The 23,338-nt window shown below is 44.3% G+C and overlaps 1 protein-coding gene across 1 annotated transcript in view; it reads right to left on the reverse strand.

Moving 5' to 3' along the window:
• Positions 1-23,338, reverse strand: part of NAALAD2 (N-acetylated alpha-linked acidic dipeptidase 2) — a 120,134-nt gene that overhangs the window by 95,506 nt on the left and 1,290 nt on the right. Inside the window, exon 2 of the mRNA XM_082245616.1 lies at positions 8,609-8,733. Within this exon, the coding sequence (XP_082101742.1) occupies positions 8,609-8,693 (85 nt within the window). The 5' untranslated portion in view covers positions 8,694-8,733. The remainder of the gene's footprint in view (positions 1-8,608; positions 8,734-23,338) is intronic.

Raw genomic sequence — 23,338 nt, forward strand, 5'->3', positions numbered from 1 at the left:
TGCTGTTTAGTATGTAGTGCCCTACAGATACGTGCTAGGTAAATGTATAGTGGGCCTTGTCTGTCTAACAGCATGGCTGTGATTTATTTAGCTAGGGTGTCAGGGCTTCCAGATGTGCCTGCTGAGGGGAGAAGTATCCCCATTGGCTCTTGTGAGAGGCTTCTCATAGGGCAGTGTGGGAAGCCCAATCAGGGGACACATCCCAGCTTGTAACTACCCCAGAAGGCAGATTATGCTGCAAGGGATTCTGGGAGTGGGTGGCACGGTGTCTTTGGCGGGAGCAGAGTCCCAGGAAGGAGAGTGCGAGAGAGAGTGAGAGTGCGAGAGAGAGTGAGCGTGCGAGAGCGAGAGCGCGAGAGAGCGAGATCCAGTCCCAAGAAAGCCTACACAGGTCGTTAGTACTGAGGATTGCCCTAGGGGTCTGCTTGAAGTTAGAGGGGACCACTCCGGAGGAGGTTCTGGGATCCAGTGCCAGCTAGCGGTAAAGGGGGGTACCTGGGTTGAGGACCCTGAAGCTCCAGAGGGGGTACATAGTCAGTGGACATTGAAGAGTTCGAGGTTAAAGGGGGCGCCTACAGAGGGGGGGTTGGGGAGAAAGTATTCAGTGACTTTCACAGCACAACAGTGTCAGGAGTTCTACAGTTCTCAGTCTTGGATCTTCTGGACTATAAAAGTTGAGGATTCAGCACTTCTGTTCTACAGAGTGTTCTCAGTGTCAGTGAGCATTGGCTGGCGCCAGCTGGTGTCAAGAAAGCGCCAACGGGCAATTCAGAAGTAAAAGTCCCAATTGTAATTAGTTACAGCCTCAAGGAGTATCCAACTCATTCCCTTCTCCCATCCCCTAATTCCAATAAAAAAAAACAAAAACCACAAACAAAGATGCCGGAGTTGTCGCTGCTTCAGTTATCACACCCAGGGCTGCAGCTCACATGGGCTGGAGAGATTACCGATACCAATGACAGACCCACATCAGGCCATAGGCCTGGAAACCTTGCTACAAGTAGTTTGTCATAGAAACAGAAATCAGGTTACTTTTGAGAGTTTAAGGGGATCAAACAAATGCCCTGGCTGTCCTCAAACAATGGGAACTTAGAGATACCATTGTTGCATTTACAGTTGGATCAGTCTATTTACAGTGTGATCAGTCTATTGTTTTGCAACTATGGAACACAATAGCTTGGCTTTTCTGACATACAATGCCTTGAAAAAGTATTCACATCCCTTGAAATTTTCCACATTTTGTCATGCTACAACCAAAAACCTAAATGTATTTTATTGGGATTGTATGTGATAGACCAATATAAAGTGGCACATAATTGTGAAGTGGAAGGAAAATGATAAATGGTTTTCAATATTTTTTACAAATAAATATGTAAAAAGTACATGCATTTGTATTCACCCCCCGGAGTCAATACTTTGTAGAACCACCTTTCGATGCAAAATTACAGCTTCCAGTCTTTTTGGGGATGTCTCTTCCAGCTTTGCACATCTAGAGAGTAAATGTTTTTCCCATTCTTTGCAAAATAGCTCAAGCCCTGTCCGATTGGATGGAAAGCGTCTGTACAGCAATTTTCAAGTCTTGCCAAACATTCTCAATTGGATTTAGGTCTGGTCTTCAGCTGGGCCATTCTAACACATGAATATGCTTTGATCTAAACCATTCCATTGTAGTGCTGGCTGTTATGTTTAGGGTCTTTGTCCAGCTGGAATGTTAACCTCCACCCCAGTCTCAAGTCTTTTGCAGACTCTAATGGGCCATACACACTATACAATTGTCTTTAGATTTACCAAAACCATATAATATGAGGTCAAATCTCAACACTTTTAATTTGTATGCAATCTTGCAGGCCCTTTGCACTACATAGTAAAGGTAAATTCAAAGGAAATCTAACAACAAAAGTTGTATAGTGTGTATCCAGCTTAACAGGTTTTCTTCTAAGATTGCCCTGTATTTGGCTCAATCCATCTTCCCATCAACTCTGACCAGCTTCCCTGTCCCTGCTGAACAAACGCATCCAAACAACATGATGCTACCACCACCATGTTTCATGGTGGGGATGGCGTGTTCAGGGTGATGTGCAGTGTTTTTTGCCATACACAGCGTTTTGCTTTTAGGCCAAAACGGTAAATTTTGGTCTATCTGACCAGAGCACCTTCTTCCACATGTTTGCTGGGTCCCCCACATGGTTTCACGCAAACTGCAAATGGGACTTCTTATGGCTTTCTTTCAACAATGGCTCTCTTCTTTCCACTCTTCCATAAAGGCCAGATTTGTGGAGTGCATGACTAAGGCCTCATGCTCACTGGACATTTTTCATTTGCCGTTTTTGGCATCTTTTTTCCTGCAGCCAGTAAACTCCCCAGCATGTTATCCTGATGCCACGTTCACACGTGCAGATTGTCGGCCGAAAATGTTAGTATGATGCTACCGACAGCCGACAGCGCACTTTCGGCCAAAAAGAATCTGTCGTGCAAGCATTAAAATTTTTGTATGCCGACACCAGAACGGCCGATTGTTCGCCAGTCAATACAGAATTCGGCTGACAGACAGCAGATTTGCAAGACTGGGCATGCTCAGAAAAGAAAAAAACACAGGGAAAGTTAACCATCACATGACATCACTTCTGCAGTCGGCAGACAAAATTCTTGTGCAGTCTTTTGCACTTTTCAACAGACACGACAGCCCGGGGACAAAAGACGGCCGATCGTCGGCTGATGATCTGCACGTGTGTACGAGGCATTAGTGTTCATGCACACATAGGCTGTTGTCAGTTTTTGGCAGGGGCGTTTTCTGGCTGGAACAAAAAAAAAAAAAAAAATCCAAAACCAGAGGCATTTTTCAGCTGTAAAAATCGTCTAACTCTGGTAAAAAGCTTAAAAATGCTGAAAAACACCAAAAAACCATTGCTATTCTGTGTTTATCAACTTTTTTGAGCCATAAGCTTCTGTGGGTATATCGTTTTGCAAAAAAAAAAGCAAGCTACAGTTTTCTACTGACATTTTGATAACATCCAGTGTGCACGAGGCCTTAATAGTTGTCCTGTGGACAGATTTTCCCACCTGTTGATCTCTGCAGCTCCTCCAGAGTAACCATGGGCCTCTTGGCTGCTTCTCTGATTAATGCTCTCCTTGTCCGGCCTGTCAGTTTAGGTGGACGGCCATGTCTTGGTATGTTTGCAGTTGTGCCATACTCTTTCCATTTTTAGACGATGGATTGAAAAGTGCTCAGTGAGATGTTTAAAGTTGGGATTTTTTTTTTATTTATTTATTTTTTTTTTTTTTTACAACGAACCCTGCTTTAAACTTCTCCACAACTTTATCCCTGACTTGTCTGGTGTGTTCCTTGGCCTTCTTGATGCTGTTTGTTTACCAAGGTTCTCCAACAAACCTCTGAGGGCTTCACACAACAGCTGTATTTATACGGAGACTAAATTAGACACAGGTGGACTCCATTTACTAATTAGGTGACTTCTGAAGGCAATTGGTTCTACTAGATTTTAGTTAGGGGTATCAGAGTAAAGGAGGCTGAATACAAATGCATGTCAAGTTAAGGACATCCGGCCCCGCTCCTTAACAACCAGCTTACACTGCGCCCAGATTGGGCAAAGCTTTGCCTAATCAGGGTGCAGCATTGCAGCTTGTTCGACAGGGTCAACAGCCAGGAAAAAAACGTGCAAATTTGGGTGTTCGGCAAACGGCCAAAAAGGAAAATGTTTGGCCCGAACCGTTAGCCCATCCCTGGTTGTAACATGACAAAATGTGGAAAATTGCAAGGGGTATGAATACTTTTTCAAGGCATTGTATGTAACCTTTGGCATTTAAGATACCATAATGCAATCTTAAGGTAGAATTTGAGAATGTCTCTCAAATTAAAAACAGTGTTTGGGAAAGGGGCAACACTCGTGTGGGGATGGTAATCTTTTCCAAATAAAAGGTGGTCAGGCATAAGCTGACAAGGGGACTCTATTGCCTTAACACCAAGGAAGGACTGTGCCAGCTAGAAGAAGCTATACCTAGATAGGATTTCACGATTTCACCTGATCTCCAGCAACTGCTTAAAAGCCTGGGTCCTTATTGTCTGCAGAGATCATGAACACGCAGTAACCAGATTTAAGTAACGTTTAAGTATATTTTCACTGTTTACAGACCATAGGCTGTGTATTTGCTTGGACGTAGGTAGCATCTTGCTTGTTATTAGGTATATCTGTCAGTCTTTTATTGTATTCCTAATATTGTACTAGTTTTGTATGTAAAGCATTTTTGTTTGGTAAAAACCCATTTATACACTGAAGAGGTCTGAGCTTTTTTATACACCGCAAAATAATTAATCTTACTAGATTGACCGAAACAAAACAATGATGCAGCCGTGAGGACGGAGGCCGCAGCAGCTACAGCATTGAGAGCATGCAACATGTTCAACCCTAAAAACGTGTGGAACATGTAACATATTCCCAAAGTTGAACTTATCCTTTAAGTTTTTAAAGATGCAAGCTTTCAGGATAACTCAGAGTCCCTTTGGCTTTAAAAAGTAACTCCACTTTTGTTGATAAAATAAATATTCCCCTCTGGGTGATATACAGTATGTACATAGCAAGAATTTTAACCAATTTTGTTGCAGATTCCTACCTTTTGTTATCCTGAAGAAATAGCTGTTTGTCTCTCTATGTGCATAGTGAATCTGTATAGGAGTGATTTTATAATTTTCAATCAACAGCTGCACTTGCAGGGTTCTAATGAGGAAAGTGGTAGGGTCTGCATCCCTTTAAGAGTATCTCACCAAAAATGACATTTGTGTGGCAGAGGATGCCAAAAACCTGACTTGTATCTAAGTGCAGAAAATCAGTGGGCCAATCACACAAGCAGGAAATGACAGACATTTCTGGGGGGGGGGGGGGGGGGGGCAAACACGTCCAGTTTGCCATATTGCATTTTACAGAAAATTACAGAGCTGCAGATTGAGAAGGAAAGAACATTAACATTCAATTACAATAGGACTTTGTGTAGCAATTGTACAGTCCAATTTGTCTGCAATGAATCACACTGAGTTTTAAACAAAGTGAATATGCATTTAATGCAATGGTGTTAACAGGATCCTTAACAAAATTGGATCTGGGCTTAACCCCAATGCAATCATACGTCTCTACCAATTACTGATCAATGGTTACAGAAGAGCCAACAAAAAATGTCACCGCATGAACATGTTCCCAAATGCCCAGTGTTTGCATTGGGGGGCATTACACAGCTGTCTAATTGGGACCCATGGCTGTGTCCATGCAGCTGCTGCATCCCAATAGACATGAATGGGATGCAAAGAACACCTGCGCATCCTGCATGGTCAAAGATAGCCCTTCACATGGGTGTATGGATAAGTATGCTCGTGTGAACGAGGCCGAAGCACACATGACCTGGATCTGCACAGGGCTACTCATGCAGCCATTACTGACCTATAACCTATACTCTGTGCACTACGCTCATGAATGCACACATGTCACTAGGCAGTACAATGCCCCAAATCAACATTCTACAGATAAAAATACAAACTCAAAATAAAATGAGGAACCGGGATAATATGCTAACCTGCCATTTACTGAAAATTGGTCATTACAAACCTGTCTTTATGGATAAACAACGAAGGGCTGTCTTCTCGGTTATGTCTGTTGAAGGTTGTAAAGTGGTATTAAACTCATGATGAAATAAAACAAAAAAGAGGGAAGGGGAGAAGGCTGGAGAAATTAATAGAGAAATATAATAAGTTTGTTGTGAGGATGCGAGAAACATCAAAATTTAAAAAAAATTGCTGTACTTCCTCTGTTGTGTGATTCCTATATTTTCATTGCCACCTAGTGGCCATAATACTTTATGATTGAGAGTTATGGGGGGAAATAAAATGCGTTACAGCCACTTGGTGGAGCTTATACTATAGGAATCGTAGCCCCTTACTGACCACCCCAAAGCAGATTTATAGGGGGACTCTCCGATGCAGGATCACACACTATATAATATCGATAGAGATAGATACACACACAAGATTCTGCACTTCCGCCTACAGAGGGCACGCACGAGCTGGCTGCCGCTGCTTCTGCTGTGATTATTCACAGCAAAATCTGATTTGCGGGTTCCGGGCACTGGATCTCTGCTGGCACGCATCGATCGTTGGGCAGAGACTCAGAACGGGGATCTGCCTATGTAAACAAGGCAGAGCTTTGTTCTGACATCGTGAAAGGGATGGATTCTGTGTCCCTGCAGAGCAAACCACAAGCATCATCAAAACACTGGCTAGGCACACTGTTAACCCTTTGATGTTAACCCCTTTCCAGAAAGTTTCATTAATACAGTGACAGTTATATTTTGAGCAATGATCACTGTATTAATGTCACTGGTTCCCGCAACGTGTCAAAAGTGTCAGTTAGTGTCAAACTCTCTGCCGCAATATCACAATCCCACTATAAGTCGGTGATGGCTGCCATTACTAGGAAACAAAATCGCAATAAGCATATTTTGATTAGTTTGCGCAAAAGTTGTCGCGTCTACTAGTACGGGAAAGATTGTAATTTTTGTGTTTTTTTTTTTTACTAGCAATGGCGGCGATCTGCGATTTGTAGTGGGACTGCGACATTGCGGCGGACAGATCGGACCCCTAACTGACATTTTTGACACTTTTAGGGGGACCAGTGACATTACTACAGTAATCAGTGCTAAAAATATGCACTGTTAGTGTAATAATGACACTGGCAGGGAAGGGGTTAACATTGTGGGTGATCAGAGCCTAGGGGAGTGATTCTAACTGTATGGGGGGGGGGGGGCGTAGCTTGTGGAGTGAATATAGAGACATGTGATCCTATATAGAAGGAAGGATCACAGGAGCTCTGTGATCATTTCAGGGAGAAGAACGGTCAGCTGTGTTTAGAACAGCTGACCGTCCTCTCTCAGCGGGGAACAATTGCGGGTGTCAGGCGGCAATCAGAGCCGCCTGCCCCGTGCATCAGCTTCCCTGCTGCAGAGTGGGGGCTAGCTGCAGGCGCGCGACCGAAGTAGGTCTACATTGGTTTGCGCAGGAGGGCCGCACTGCCGCAGTAAAAAGGCGACGGGCGGTCCTGAAGAGGTCATTTGGGTACAGCGTTGCATGACTGCGCAATGGTCAGTTAAATAAATGCAGTGCTGTATCGCAAAAAATGGCCTGATCATGGGGGGGTAAATCTTACGGAGGTTAAGTGGACACATAGCATCAAGGCAAAAATTGCCACTCCAATACGTGCGATTCCTATATCAGCGCCACCTAGTGCCCATAATTCATTTTTTTCCCCCCAGTAACACTTCATAAGCAGAAAAGAGTATTTTTGCCACTAGGTGGCGCTCATGAGATAGGAATCACACAAAGTACAGCAATTTGCACCCTGATATTTCCCATGTCGGCATAGCAAACGTTTGTATGTAGACCCCATAGCGTGTATTTAGGGTGGGGGTACGCTTTAACGGTAAAGTAGAAAAGCCTGCCCCCTGCAGGACAGAAGTACCTTACCCTCTATGGCAGTGATGATGAATCTTGGCACCCCAGATGTTTTGGAACTACATTTACTATGATGCTCATGCACTCTGCAGTGTATTTGAGCATCATGGGAAATGTAGTTCAAAAACATCTGGGGTGCCCAGATCCGCCATCACTGCTCTATGGGAAAGCAGTGATCTTTCAGAGGTCCACATGCGGCCCATCATCCCCCTTGTCCAGTGATGGCAAACCTTGGCACCCCAGATGTTTTAGAACTTAAAGCGGAGTTCCACCCCCCCCCCTCCAAAAATGAAAAGCCAGCAGCTACACATACTGTACACATACTGTAGCTGCTGACTTTTAATATTAGGACACTTACCTGTCCTGGAGTCCAGCGTTATCGGCACCGCAGCTGATGTTGCCAATCGGCTGTCGGGTGCTACCGCCGCCATTGCCGGTACGGGAACCCAGAAGTAAAGCCTTTGCGGCTTCACAGGCGGGTCCCTACTGCGCATGCGCAAAGCGCTCTGCGCATTCGGATTGGCTCGGCGGCGGGGGCCTAACTTCACAGCGAAGCCGTTTCCCGGAATTGGGGGAAGGGTACCTGTCAAAAACAGGTACCCCCCCCCCCCCTCTGAAAGGTGCCGAATGTGGCACCAGAGGGGGGGGGGGGGAGCAAATGAGCAGAAGTTTCACATTTGGGTGGAACTCTTTAATTTCCCATGATGTGCAACTAGATTTCAGAGTGTGTGAGCCTTATGGGAGATGTAGTTCCAAAACATCTGGGGTGCCAAGGTTCGCCATCACTGCGCCCAGTCTAATAAGAACCAGAGCCCTCCAATTAGCAGGGAGTAGGAATACATTTTTTGCACATAAGTAGCACAAGTGTTGCACCATGACTACACGGGACGTCTCAGGATTTGCAGTAAATATTGTAGACACAACATAAGACACAATTTAGAACAATATTTACAGAGAAAGTACAAACATGATCCAATGTAATCCCAGAGCCTGGGAGGGATCTCAGGACTGCAGATCTGCTCATTAGCAATGCTGTCCCTGGCTCAGTCCCACCTGTGTCCTCTGATACTTTGTATCCCATGAAAAGTTTCATTAACTCACCTACAAGGACCCCCAGGAGGAAGATGACAGCCAGTCCCAATATGACCACCACACAGGTGCGCTTCAGCCCCTTCTTCCTGACCATGGTCACACTGGGCTTACTGGTCTCGTCTGCTCTGTGATCTCTGCAACAAAACACCAGGAGACACAATGTCAGCACACAAAAACTTTACCAAGGGAAACTTTCCTTTCCTTCTACAGCTCTACTCTCATGACACCTAGTGTGACAAACTGGTACTGCAGCATGTGCTGTATGTTTTCAGGGCCTATTCACTAAGGGCTCCTGTACACCACAATCCCTGCATTTAGTGTGTGGCTTCGCATGCCCTTAAAGTGACTTTTAGCAGCATTTCATTTTTAACAAAGTTGAATTTACATACATTTGCAGTGCGTAAAAATGCATCATGCTGTACTTTTTTTTTTTTTAACCACTTCTGGACCTGAAGGTTTTACCCCCTATAATGACCAGGCCATTTTTTGCTATACGGCACTGCATTATTTTAACTGACAACTGCGTAGTCGTGCAATGCTGTACCCAAATAAAATTTATGTCCTTTTTTTTTCCCCACAGATAGAGCTTTTTGGTGGTATTCGATCACCTCTGCGATTTTTTTTTTTTTTTTTTGCGCAAAAAAGTAAATAGGCGACAATTCTGAAAAAAAAAAATATATATATATATATATATATATATATATATATATATATATATATCGTACGATAGCTTAGGCTGGCCATACACTATACAATTTTCTTATTCAATTTCCTTTAGATTTACCTTAAACTATGTAGTGCAAGGGCCTGCCTGACTGTATACAAATTGAAAGTGTTTAGGTTTGACCCTATATTACATGGTTTTGGTAAATCTAAAGGAAAGTTGAACAAGAAAATTGTATAGTGTATGGCCAGCCTTAGTGAACGACAATCGTTTAATCAGTACACTATGCGTCCACAAAAAAAAAAAAAAAAAGAAAGAAGAAAGAAGAAGAAGAAAGAAGGAGAAGAAAGAAAAAGAAGAAAGAAGAAGAAGAAAGAAGAAGAAGAAAGAAGAAAGAAGAAAGAAGAAAGAAGAAAGAAGAAAGAAGAAAGAAGAAAGAAGAAGAAAGAAAGAAGAAGAAAGAAAGAAGAAGAAAGAAAGAAGAAGAAAGAAAGAAGAAGAAAGAAAGAAGAAGAAAGAAAGAAGAAGAAAGAAAGAAAGAAAGAAAGAAGAAAGATCGACAAAGACCACCCATGTTTAGAAACACTAAAATAGCACGGAAAAAGCCTGGCTGCCATTGTTTTGCACCATCTGATGTATGTGTAGTGTTTACTACTAGGGATGATCGAACGGTTCGGGTCGACCATCGGTTCGGCCCGAACATTGGGTGTTCGAGGTTCGGCCGAATTTAGAACTTTTTGCCCAAAAAGTTCGGAATTCGGCAACCAGAACCGCCCAAAATGCAATGGTTCAGGAAATGGGCTTTAAAAGCCCATGATTGGACCAGAACCATTAACAAAAGCCAATTGAGGGGGCAGGAGAATGCTAGGAATGTGATTGGAGTGACTAGGGGGTCCAGAGGCCAATCATTAGTGAATACGCCCCCAGTATATAAGATCGCCCCCGCCATATTCCTAGCATTGTTAAACAGACATGGAAGAGAGTGGAAGCAGTTCTGTTAATTTTACTTTAAAAGTGTCATTTAGCATTTATTAGTGTGAGGAAAGGGATATCTAGTGTAGTTAGGGTGCTCTTTTACACTTTAGTTTGCTTCAAAAAAGTAGTTTAGTTTCTGTAGGGAAAGTGTGAAGTGTCAGGGTGACCGTAATGTAGTGTAGGGTTAACTGACCGCTATGGCAGGGTGACCAAACCCTTCCATATCAGGGTGACCGTAATGTAGTGTAGGGTGAACTGACAGTGACTGTTATGGCAGGGTGACCAAACCCTTCCATATCAGGGTGACCTCTATAGAGAAAAGCTAGTTTCTCTCAAGTCACTTTCGCTGCAGTAATATGGCTTCGCCCCTGTCAGCTTGCTTTTTGGCTGCAGGCGTCTATAGTGATTTTTTGAGCACATGTTTGGAGTCAGGCATGACATCTGAACATGTGTATAGGGAGTATATATACACAAGTATATATACACACCCATGTATGTATATATACACCTGCACATATATAGGTGTGAAAGGAGCAGAAAAAACTACTTGCACTAATGAAATAATTAACACCAATATAGTTAAGCTCCTATCACACCTATATATGTCTAGGTGTGTATATACATACATACAAGTATGTGTGTATATATATACACAAGTTCAGATGTTTTGCCTGCCTCTAAAGAACCCAAAAAAAACCGGCAAGGTGTGAAAAGCGAAAAGCCACTAACCTGTTCTATAATTGCACTAATACAAATGATCTTTTTTTTATGGTTCTGGACATGCTACAGAGCTGAAACTTCACAGGTACACCTTTTAGACCTCCCCAGACACAAAATCACACAAAAAAAAAAGTTCTTAAAAATTTTCATTTTTGATAGACAGATATATACCACTATACACAAGTTCAGATGTTTTGCCTGCCTCCAAAGAACCCAAAAAAACGCTAGCGCCATAAAAAAAAAAAAAAAAAACGCCCAGGTGTGTTGTTGCAGGCATTTTTTTTTTTTTTGGAGGCAGGTAAAACATCTGAACTTGTGTATACGGGTATATATACACACATACTTATATGTATATACACACCTAGACATATATAGGTGTGATAGTAGCAGAAATATATGCTTGCGCTAATGAAATCATTTACACTAATATGGTTATGCTCCTATAAACACACACATATATATATATATATATATATATATCTTAAGGCCCGTACACACGTAGCGATTGTCGGCCGTAAATATTCGGCCACCGACCGATCGTCGGCTTGTTAGTATGATGCTTCCGACAACCGACTGCGACTTTTCGGCCGAACAGAATCTGGTGTGCAGGCATTAAAATTTGTGTTGGCCCAACACCAGAACGGCCGATTGGTCGCCAGTCAGTACAGAATTCGGGCGACAAACAGCAGATGAGCAAGACTGGGCATGCTCAGAGAAGAAAAAACACACGGAAAGTTAACCATCACATGACATCACTTCTGCAGTCGGCTGTTGGCCAACAAAATTCGTGTGCAGTCTTTAGCACTTTTCAACCGACAGGACAGCACCAGACAAAAGACGGCCGATCGTTCGGCCGACATTCGGTACGTGTCTACGGGGCTTAAGCATAAAATACATACAAGTATGTGTGTGTACACAAGTTCAGATGTTTTGCCTGCCTCCAAAAACCCCAATAAAAAAGCCTGCAACAACACACCTGGGCGTTTTTTTTTTGGGCATTTTTTTGGGTTCTTTGGAGGCAGGCAAAACATCTGAACTTCTGTATAGTGGTATATATACTACTATACACAAGTTCAGATGTTTTTTTCTGACTCCAAAGAACCCAAAAAAACACCTGCTACTAAACCGGCAAGATGTGAAAAGCGAGAAGCCACTAACCTGTTCTATAAGTGTTCTAATACAAACAATCTTTTTTTTTTCTGGTTCTGGACATGCTACAGAGCTGAAACTTCACAGGTACACTTTTTAGACCCCCCAGATACTAAATCCAAAGACATTTTTTTTTTTTTTTTTTTTCAAATATTGTCTCTCTATCAAAAATGACAATTTTTAAGAACTTTGTTTGTGTGATTAATAGTCCCTGGGGTATGACCCAGAAACCTAGGCACTTTTTAGGGGCATTTATTGGGTTTTAGGGCTTCAAAATGGGGTTTTTGGATTACCGAAGTTCGGGTCCCATTGATTTCAATGGGGTTCTGAAATCCGGGCCGAACTTTTGGGAAGTTCTGATGTTCTGGCCGAACCGAACTTTAAAAGTTCAATCATCCCTATTTACTACACCATAAATACACATAAAAAGCACCACAGTGGTGTAACCCAAACTCAAATTGTAATTTTTTTTTTGCAAGAAAAAAAAAAGAATATAAGTATGCATATGAATACAAGTATGCATAAATATACAAAAAGGGGGCTGGGTTTACACCACATGCATCAAACACATTTTTAAAAAAGCATTACAAATGCATAAGGAGGAAAAAATTAATGCTTTTTAATGTGCCATCTTTTGCACCATTGAGGTGGTTACATGCGTTTTGGAGAACTACAGCATGCTGCATTTTTTTTTTTTTTTTTTTTTTTTTTCGCACATAAAACACGCCACAAATCAGGGTGGATTTGATTTAAATCAAGTTGATTTAAAACACAATTTAAAATCACTAGTAAAAAGGCTTGATTTAAAGCATATTTTTAAACAGGAACTGTCATCGGTCCTACAGCGGCTCCTCCTTTGACTCACCAACAGTCCCCTTCCCTTGACCGGTCTGCACAGAGTCCTGACCTCAACCTGATAGACAGGGCCACCATCAGAAATTTTGGGGCCCCTTACACAGCTTTAGGCCTGGGCCCCTCCGGGCCTGACCACCAACATTTCGCAGGGCCCGCCCTCTGGCCGTCCCACAGAATCCACCCACTGGCCATCCAACCGAGTCATTCAGCGCACCCACTTCCATTTTAACACTCTTACAACTTAATAAAGGAAAATAAATCCAAGCCAGTAAAAGAGACATCCCCATATATTCAGCAAAGAGACATCTCAATCCAGTAAAGAGACAGCCTCATATATTCAGCAAAGACATCCCAATCCAGCAAAAAGACATCCCATATATTCAGCAAAGAGACATCTCAATCCAGTAAAGAGACAGCCTCATATATTCAGCAAAGACACATCCCAATCCAGCAAAAAGACATCCCCATATATTCAGCAAAGAGACATCTCAATCCAGTAAAGAGATGGCCTCATATTTTTCAGCAAAGACAGCGCAATCCAGGAAAGAGACATCCCTTCAGCTTACTCTGCAGCTGCCCTGCTTTAGCAACTGCTAGTTACTACAGCAGCAACAACTCTGCCTTGTTGGTTGGGGCCTGGGCCCCCTACAAGTGTATGGGCTGTCCCCCCCTGATGGCTGCCCTGCTGATAGAACACCTTTGGGATGAATTAGAGCGGAGACAGCAAGCCAGGCTTTTTCATCCAGCATCAGTGCCTGACCTCACAAATGTGCTTCTGGAAGCCCACATTCCCACTCCCAATGGTTGTGGAGGCCATTGGAGTACAGTGACCTCATTGTCATGGTGAAGAAACCAGTGGTGAGATGATTGGAGCTTTGTGACATGGTGCATTATCCTGCTGGAAGGAGCCATCAGAAGATGGGGACACTGTAGTCATAAAGGGATGGACATGGTCAGCAACAATACTCAGGTAGGTCGTGGTGTTTAAATGATGCTTAGTTGGTACTAAGGGGCCCAAAGTGTGCCAAGAAAATATCCCCCACACCATTAGACCCCCAGCCTGAGCCATTGATACAAGGCAGGATGGATCCATGCTTTCATGTTAACACCAAATTCTGACCCTACCATCTGAATGTGGCAGCTGAAATCGAGACTTATCAGACCAGGCAACGTTTTTTCCAATCTTCTATTTTCTGATTTAGGTGAGCCTGTGCGAATTGTAGCTTCAGTAGCTGACAGGAGTTGCACCCAGTGTGGTCTTCTGCTGCTACACCCCCATCTGCTTCAAGGTTCAATGTGTTGTGCATTCAGAGACGGTATTCTGCATACCTTGGCTGTAACGAGTGGTTGTTTGAGTTACAGTTGCCTTTCGAACTGCCCATTTTCCTCCACACAACAGCCGCTCACTGGATATTTTTTCTTTTTCTGATCATTCTCTGTAAACCCGAGAGATGGTTGTGCAAGAAAATCCCAGTAGATCAGCAGATTTTGAAATACTCAGACCAGCCCATCTGGCACCAACAACTATGCCACATTCAAAGTCATTTAAATCCCCTTTCCTCCCCCATTCTGATGCTCAATTTAAACTTCAGCAAGTCATCTTCACCACATCTAAATGCATTGAGTTGCTGCCATGTGATTAGCAATTTGTGTTACCAAGCAATTGAACAGGTGTACCTAATAAAGTGGACAGTGAGTGTATATGCGTATGTACAAATACACTGAAAATAGTTATATGATATCCTAAACTTCCCAATAAACAAAATAATCAACAATTAACATAAACCAGTATGAAAAGCCCGTATAACATCATGATGGTCCATTACCTTTCAGCTTCTGGATCCGAGGTATTGGTCATGGTATAACAGAGGAGCGCACATCCAGTTGATTTATAGATGTCTACTTCTCTACTAGAGACTAGGCAGGCACTGCTAATCAGTTCCTCACTGATTGTTGATGGTTCTGGCTGGGCTGTGTTTGGACGTCACACTTCCCCAGGCACACCTAAATCATAATGTCCTATTATACCAGCTCCACCCATGGTGTCCTCTCATTGTTGTAGTAAAAACTAATGTTAAGCTGGATACACACTATACAACTTTTGTTGGTAGATTTCCTTTAGATTCAAGCCCCGTACACACGCACCGATTGTTGGCCGTGAATTTTCGGCCAACGTCCGATCGGCCGATTGTCGGTTTGTTAGTATGATGCTTCCGACAACCGACAGCGACTTTTCGGCCGAACAAAATCTGGTGTGCATGCTATATAATTTTTGTTGGCCGGCAACAGAATGGCCGATTGTTCGTCAGTCAGTACAGATTTCGGCAGACAAAAATCAGATGAGCAAGACTGGGCATGCTCAGAGAAGAAAAAACACACGGAAAGTAAACCATCACGTGGCATCACTTCTGAAGTTGGTTGTTGTTGGCCGAGAAAATTCATGTGCAGTCTAGAGCACATTTCAACCAACACAACAACACTGGACAAAAGTCGGCCGATCGGTCGTCCAACAATCTGCACGTGTGTACGAGGCTTTACCTTCAACTATGTCGTACAAGGGCCTGACTGATTGCATACAAATTGAAAGTGTTTAGGTCTGACCTCATATCATATGGTTTTGATAAGTCTAAAGCCTTGTACACACGCAACGAATTTTGCCAGAAGTCTTTTGTCCAGAGTGGTGTCTGTTGGTTGGAATGTGCTCTAGACTGCACACGAATTTTCCCGTACGACAGAATTCTACTTCAGAAGTGATGTCATGTGTTGGATTGCTTTCTTTGTGTTCTTTCATCTCTGAGCATGCCTAGTCTTGCTCATAAGATTTTTCCCCATCGAAATCTGTACTAATGAGACGAAAATCGGCCGTGTTTTGACGGTCGACAAAAATTTTTATAGCCTGCACACCAGGATTTTTTCGGCCGAAAAGTCGGAGTCGGTTGTCGAAAGCACCATACTAACAAGCCGAAAATCGGCAGATCGGTCATTGGACGAAATTTCCCGGCCAAATTTCTTATTGTGTGTACGGGGCTTAAAGGAAAAAATCTAAAGAAAATTGTATAGTGTGTATCCAGCTTAAGAATGCTCTATCAGAGGTAGTATGAAGTCTGCTTTATGTACTATTCAATTGTACAGCCCAACAATCAAGGAGATGGTAGAAATCAGGAGGACTCTGACTCTTCTCGCTACCCCCTGTGCTTGTTTTACACTAAACCCTATCCGTATTCTCCAAAAATAATCCATACCCACAGGGCAGCCATCAGATATATTGGGGTCCCTTACACAGCCCCTATCACCAACATTCCCCTCGGGACGGCTGGGCCCTTGGGGATGCCCGGGCCCCCTACATTGTATGGGCTGTTCCCCCCTGCATACCTACCTACTACTTAAAATACAACTAAAGGAAAAACGTTTTAAAATTTTGGATAGAGTAGAGCAGGATTAGAACACCTGTCAGTTTTTATTGCTATCTGTGCCCCTGTTATGGAGATTCGCCCTCTCTATTTGTCCTGTTTACCATTATCATTGAAAGTGAAAGTAAAAGAAAATCCCAAATTGTGGGTTGTCCCCAGAAAAGTGATAGAAGGGAAATCTTCCAATTGGGACACTAGTTCTGGTGACCTGGGGGCCCCCAAGAAATTCCCTTAATTTGCAGGGATTTCCTCTTACTTCCTGTTTAGCTATAGGACAGGAAGTGGGGGGAAATAACCGTAATGGAACACAGATTGTGAAAAGATCCCAAATTTTGGGTTGTCCCCAGAAAAGTAATAGAGGGGAAACCTTTCAATGGGGACACTAGTTCTGGTGACATGTGGGTCACCAAGGGATTCTCTTAATTTGCAGGTATTTCCTCTCATTTCCTGTTTGGCTATGGGACAGGAAGTGAAGGTAAATCCCCGCAATTAAACACAGATGGCGAAAAAATCCCACATTTTGGTTGTCCCTGGAAAAGTAATAGAGCGGAAACATTCAAATGAGGACACTAGTTCTGGTGACCTTGTGGTCCCTAAGGGATTCTCATAATTTGCAGGGATTTCCTCTCACTTCTTGTTTGGCTATAGGACAGGAAGTGAAGGGAAATCCCCGCAATGGAACACAGATGGCAAAAAGATCCCAAATTTTGGACTGTCCCTAGAAAAGTAATAGAGGGGAAACATTCCAATGAGGAAACTAGTTCTGGTGAGCTGGGGATCCCCAAGGGATTCTTTTAATGTGCAAGGATTTCCTCTCACTTCCTGTTTGGCTATGGAACAGGAAGTGAAGGTAAATCACCACAATGTAACACAGATGGTGAAACAATACCCCAAATTGTGGGTTGTCCCTAGAAAAGTAAAAGAGGGGAACCTTTCAATGGGGACACTAGTTCTGGTGACCTGGGGGTCTCCAAGGGATTCTCTTAATTTGTAGGGATTTCCTCTCACTTCCTGTTTGGCTATTGAACAGGAAGTGAAGGTAAATCCCTGCAATGGAACACAGATGGCAAAAAATCCCAAACTTTGGGTTGTCCCTAGAATAGTAATAGAGGGGAAACATTCCAATGAGGACATTAGTTCTGGTGAGCTGAAGGTCCCCAATGGATTCTCATAATTTGCAGGGATTTCTCTCACTTCCTGTTTGGTTATGGGACAGGAAGTGGAGGTAAATCCCCGCAATGGAACACAAAAGGTGAAAAAATCCCAAATTTTGGGTTGTCCTCAGAAAAATAATGGAGGGGAAACCTTCCAAAAAGGACACTAGTTCTATCGAGCTGGGGGTCCCCAAGGGATTCTCTTAATTTGCAGGGATTTCCTCTCACTTCCTGTTTGGCTATGGGACAGGAAGTTAAGGGAAATCCCTGCAATGGATCACAGATGGTGAAAAAATCCCACATTTTGGGTTGTCCCCAGAAAAATAATGGAGGGGAAACCTTTCAATGAGGACACTAATTCTGGTGAGTTGGGGATCCTCAAGAGATTCTCTTAATTTGCAGGGATTTCCTCTCACTACCTGTTTGGCTTTGGGACAAGAAGTGAAGGTAAATCCCTGCAATGGAACACAGATGGCAAAAAATCCCAAACTTTGGGTTGTCCCTAGAAAAGTAATAGAGGGGAAACATTCCAATAAGGACACTAGTTCTGGTGAGCAGGGAGTCCCCAAGGGATTCTCTTAATTTGCAAGTATTTCTCTCACTTCCTGTTTGGCTATGGGACAGGAAGTGAAGGGAAATCTCCACAATGGAACCTAGATGGCGAAAAGATCCCAAATTTTGGACTACCCCTTGAAAAGTAATAGAGGGGAAACATTCCAAGGAAGACATTAGGTCTGGTGAGCTGGGGACCCCCAAGGGATTCTCTTAATTTGCAGGGATTTCCTCTCACTTCCTATTTGGCTATGGAACAGGAAGTGAAGGTAAGTTCCCGCAATGGAACACAGATGGTGAAAAAATCCCAAAAGTTGGGTTGTCCCCAGAAAAGTGATAGAGGGGAAAACTAGTATACAAAGAAAAATCCAGTATATATCCCATAGTGTCTAGACCAGGGGTGGGCAAACTTTTTGACTCGAGGGCCACAATGGGTTCATATATTGGACCCGGGGGCCGGACCAAGATGCAGATATGCCAAGGGGCCCCCTTTAAATGCAGATATGCCAGCGTGCCCCCTTTCAATGCAGATATGCCAGCATGCCCCCTTTCAATGCAGATATGCCAGGGGGCCCCCTGTCAATGCAGATATGCCAGCATGCCCCCTTTCAATGCAGATATGCCAGGGGGCCCCCTTTCAATGCAGATATGCCAGCGTGCCCCCTTTCAATGCAGATATGCCACCGTGCCCCCTTTCATAGCAGATATGCCAGTGTGCCCCCTTTCAATGCAGATATGCCAGCGTGCCCCCTTTCAATGCAGATATGCAAGGGGGCCCCCTTTCAATGCAGATATGCAAGGGGGCCCCCTTTCAATGCAGATATGCCAGCATGCCCCTTTTCAATGCAGATATGCCAGGGGGCCCCCTTTCAATGCAGATATGCCAGCGTGCCCCCTTTCAATGCAAATGTGCCAGCGTGCCCCCTTTCAATGCAGATATGCCAGGGTCCCCTTTCAATGCAGATATGCCAGCGTGCCCTTCTTCAATGCAGATATGCCAGGGCCCCCTTTCAATGCAGATATGCCAGCGTGCCCCCCTTCAATGCAGATATGCCAGCGTGCCCCCTTTCAATGCAGATATGCCAGCATGCCCCCTTTCAATGCAGATATGCCAGGGGGCCCCCTTTCAATACAGATATGCCAGTGTGCCCCCTTTCAATGCAGATATGCCAGGGGGCCCCCTTTCAATGCAGATATGCCAGCGTGCCCCCTTTCAATGCACATATGCCAGGGCCCCCTTTCAATGCAGATATGCCAGGGTGGCCCCCTTTCAATGCAGATATGCCAGGGCCCCCTTTCAATGCAGATATTCCAGCGTGCCCCCCTTTCAATGCAGATATGCCAGGGTCCCCTTTCAATGCAGATATGCCAGCGTGCCCTTCTTCAATGCAGATATGCCAGGGCCCCCTTTCAATGCAGATATGCCAGCGTGCCCCCCTTCAATGCAGATATGCCAGCGTGCCCCCTTTCAATGCAGATATGCCAGCATGCCCCCTTTCAATGCAGATATGCCAGGGGGCCCCCTTTCAATACAGATATGCCAGTGTGCCCCCTTTCAATGCAGATATGCCAGGGGGCCCCCTTTCAATGCAGATATGCCACCGTGCCCCCTTTCAATGCAGATATGCCAGTGTGCCCCCTTTCAATGCAGATATGCCAGGGGGCCCCATTTCAATGCAGATATGCCACCGTGCCCCCTTTCAATGCAGATATGCCAGGGGGCCCCCTTTCAATGCAGATATGCCAGTGTGCCCCCTTTCAATGCAGATATGACAGGGGGCCCCCTTTCAATGCAGATATGCCACCGTGCCCCCTTTCAATGCAGATATGCCAGTGTGCCCCCTTTCAATGCAGATATGCCAGCGTGCCCCCTTTCAATGCACATATGCCAGGGCCCCCTTTCAATGCAGATATGCCAGGGTGGCCCCCTTTCAATGCAGATATGCCAGGGCCCCCTTTCAATGCAGATATTCCAGCGTGCCCCCCTTTCAATGCAGATATGCCAGGGCCCCCTTTCAATGCAGATATGCCAGGGCCCCCCCGCAAGGCAGTGCTTCTCTTCAGTCCCCCGGGGTCTTCTTGAGTCCTCAGTCCTCCCACCTCCCCCTCAGCCAATGGCATGGGGTTTGCCTTTCGGCCAATCAGAAAGCGGGAGGACCCTGCTTGCCAGGAGGAGGATCCGTGTGACAATAGCAAATTTTCATTCGCTATTGTCACAAAATGGGCGGGCTCGGGGCGCACTGCTCTGTGCGGCCTGGTACAGTTTGATCCACGGTACCGGTCCGCGGCCCGGGTGTTGGGGAAAACTGCGCGCTCCATGGGCCGGATTAAAAGGTCCGCCGGGCCGTAGTTTGCCCATTCCTGGTCTAGACACTATAATTTTTGTGCAAAATATGTGGGAGAATACATATTGGCCTAAATTTATGAAGACATTTAATTTTTTTTTTTTTTTTAATTAGATATGTTTAATAGCAGAAAGTAAAAAATACTGTTTTTTTTTTTTTTTTTTTCAAAGTTTTCAGTCGTTTTTGTAAAAAAAACCCAAGGGTAATCAAATGCCACCAAATTAAAGCTCTATTTGTGGGGAAAAAATACATAATTTTTATTTGGGTACAGGGTCGCATGACTGCACACTTGTCAGTTAAAGTAATGCAGCGCCGTATTGGAAAAATTTGCCCGGTTACGAAAGGAGGGTAAATCTTCCAGAGGTCAAGGGGTTAATGGCTGTGTCCTCAGGGCCGGTGCTTCTACTAGGCAAACTAGGCAGCCGCCTAGAGCTCATTGCCACCTAGGGGTGCAGCCACGAGTCAGCATTCTCTCTCCATCATGAATGATCCTTGGGAGCTGAGGGGAGGTGCGGCAGTGGGGGATGAAGAAGGAACAGAGGAAGATGCCAGGTGTCTGGGGCAATGGCGGAACTACCAGGCCCTGGATTTCCACCATTGTTGGGGGGGGCCCAAGAGGCAGGAAGGGAGCCCACCGGAGTGCTGCTTGCATAATGATCCTCTTCATCTGGAGCTGAGCGGCCTAAACCCTGGGCAGGACGTGACTCTCTACACTGAGCTGGTGGGCAGCTGTTCATTTCCCTGGGTCAGTATCAAGCAGGGAGTGGAGGAGAGCTGAACCTGAGCCGGAGCTCGGCACTGGAGGGCGGCACCTTTACTGGAGCAGAAGCGATGAGGTACCGGAATGGTCAGAGGAGGTTGGTGATGAAGGATGTGCGGAGCTCTCTGACTGCTGCTTCTCCCTCCACCAGGAGCCAGTTGGAGCTGTGTTGAGCACTGTGGTCAAGGAGAGGAGTGTCCTGGGAGAAGAAATTTAGCGGGATCACAGTGAAGGAGGGCAGAGTGCAGGCCACTCTCTTCATACTGCCCAGTGAGTGTGCCCAGAACAGGGGATCAGGGTCCCTGGGTGTGACATGGAGGATCCCTGGTGTGAAAGAGAATTGGGGTCACCAGGTGTGCCATGGGGAATCTGAGTCATAAAGGTATGACATGGGGGATAGGGGTCACGAGTGTGGAATTGTGGAATTGTGACCCCTTAGTATGCCATGGGGGATTGAGGTCCGCAGGTGTGACATGGAGGAACATCAGGGTCCCCAGGTGTGACATGGAGGAACATCAGGGTCCCCAGGTGTGACATTGAAAAAACATCAGGGTCTCCGGGTATGACATGGAGCATCGGGGGCCCCTGGTGTGACATAGAGGAACATTGGGGTCACTGGGTATAACAGCACGACATGGAGGAACACAGGGTTCCCTGGGTGTGACATAGAGGAACATCGGGGTCAGTGGGTATGACAGCACAACATGGAGGAATATTGGGGTCCCAGAATGTGACATGGGGAAACATTAGGGTCCATGGCTGTGACATAGGGGGACATCAGGGTCCCCGGGTGTGACATGGAGGAATATGGGGGTCACTGGGTATGAAAGAATTACATGGAGGAACCATCAAATCAGGGTCACTGAATATGACAGAGAGGAGTTTTTAAACCCTTCCCTTTTTGTTTTATTTGTTTTTGGGGGAGGGGGCGCGAGGAGCTGGTCTCGCCTAGGGCGTAAAATAGTCTAGCACCGGCCCTGTGTGTCCTAAATTTTTCATAAAATCATTTTTTACTTTGTTTGGTTTTTTTTTTTGCCCCTTTTAACATCCACTATAAGCTTCTGAACCTCTTCTTTTTCGCTTTACTTCCATTTGTTTGGACTGAGATGTGCACTTTAGTTGCGGTCATGTACACTGCTCTAAGCATACTACACATCCCATAGTCCAGAGTCTATCTCAGGAGAGGAGTGAGCAAGAGAGTGTGACTACATTTCTATATACAGTGGGACCATGGAGACAGAACGTAGCCACCCTCAATCAGAAAATCAGATCACAGCAGCAAAAAAAAAAAAAAGGAATTTCCTCACATGTGTTCAAACCACACATGTGAGATATCGCCATGATTGTTAGAGCGAGAGCAATAATTCTAGCACAAGACCTTCTCTGTAACTCTAAACTGGTAACCGTAAAAAATTATAAAACATTGCCTATGTAGATTTTTAAGTACCGTAGTTTGTTGTCATTCCACGAGTGTGCGCAATTTTAAAGCATGACATGTTAGGCATCTATTTACTCTGCGTAACATCATCTGCCACATTATACAAAAAAATCGGTCTAACTTATACTGTTCTGTTTTATTTTTAATTCGTGAAAGTGTATTTTTTTCCAAATAAATGTGTTTTGAAAGACCGCTGCGCAAATACAGTGTGACATAAAATATTGCAAGGACAGCCATTTTATTTTCTAGGGTCTCTGCTAAAAAAAAATATATATATAAAATGCTTGGGGGTTCTAAGTAATTTTCTAACAAAAAACAATTGATTTTAATAAGTGACAGAAAAAGGCTTAGTCATTAAGGGGTTATTATTTATTTATGTTTCTAGTAACTTAGAAAAAAGGGAAGCCTAATGCGCTGCCACTGAAATATTGATAGAGATAATAGGTAGAAAAGTAACAAATAATAATGGAATAAGCTGCCAATCGTAGTAGTGTCACCACATACTGAATAGATATGAAAATATGAATATAGCGCCGATTCATTTTATTTTCAGCTGCTAGTAACTTATGGTTACTTTTTGATTTGTGCACTTGGGGTTTATAGTGGCGGCAGTGGAGTAGTACATTTATTTTTTTATTACTCTTTAGCACGTTTATTTTATTCACATCTTTTTTTTTCCAACACGTTTTTTATTGGGCAACTTTAGCGCGGAGTAGG

Source organism: Pelophylax lessonae (genome assembly GCF_965119305.1).
Source record: "Pelophylax lessonae genome assembly, chromosome: 2".
Lineage (NCBI taxonomy): Eukaryota > Metazoa > Chordata > Amphibia > Anura > Ranidae > Pelophylax > Pelophylax lessonae.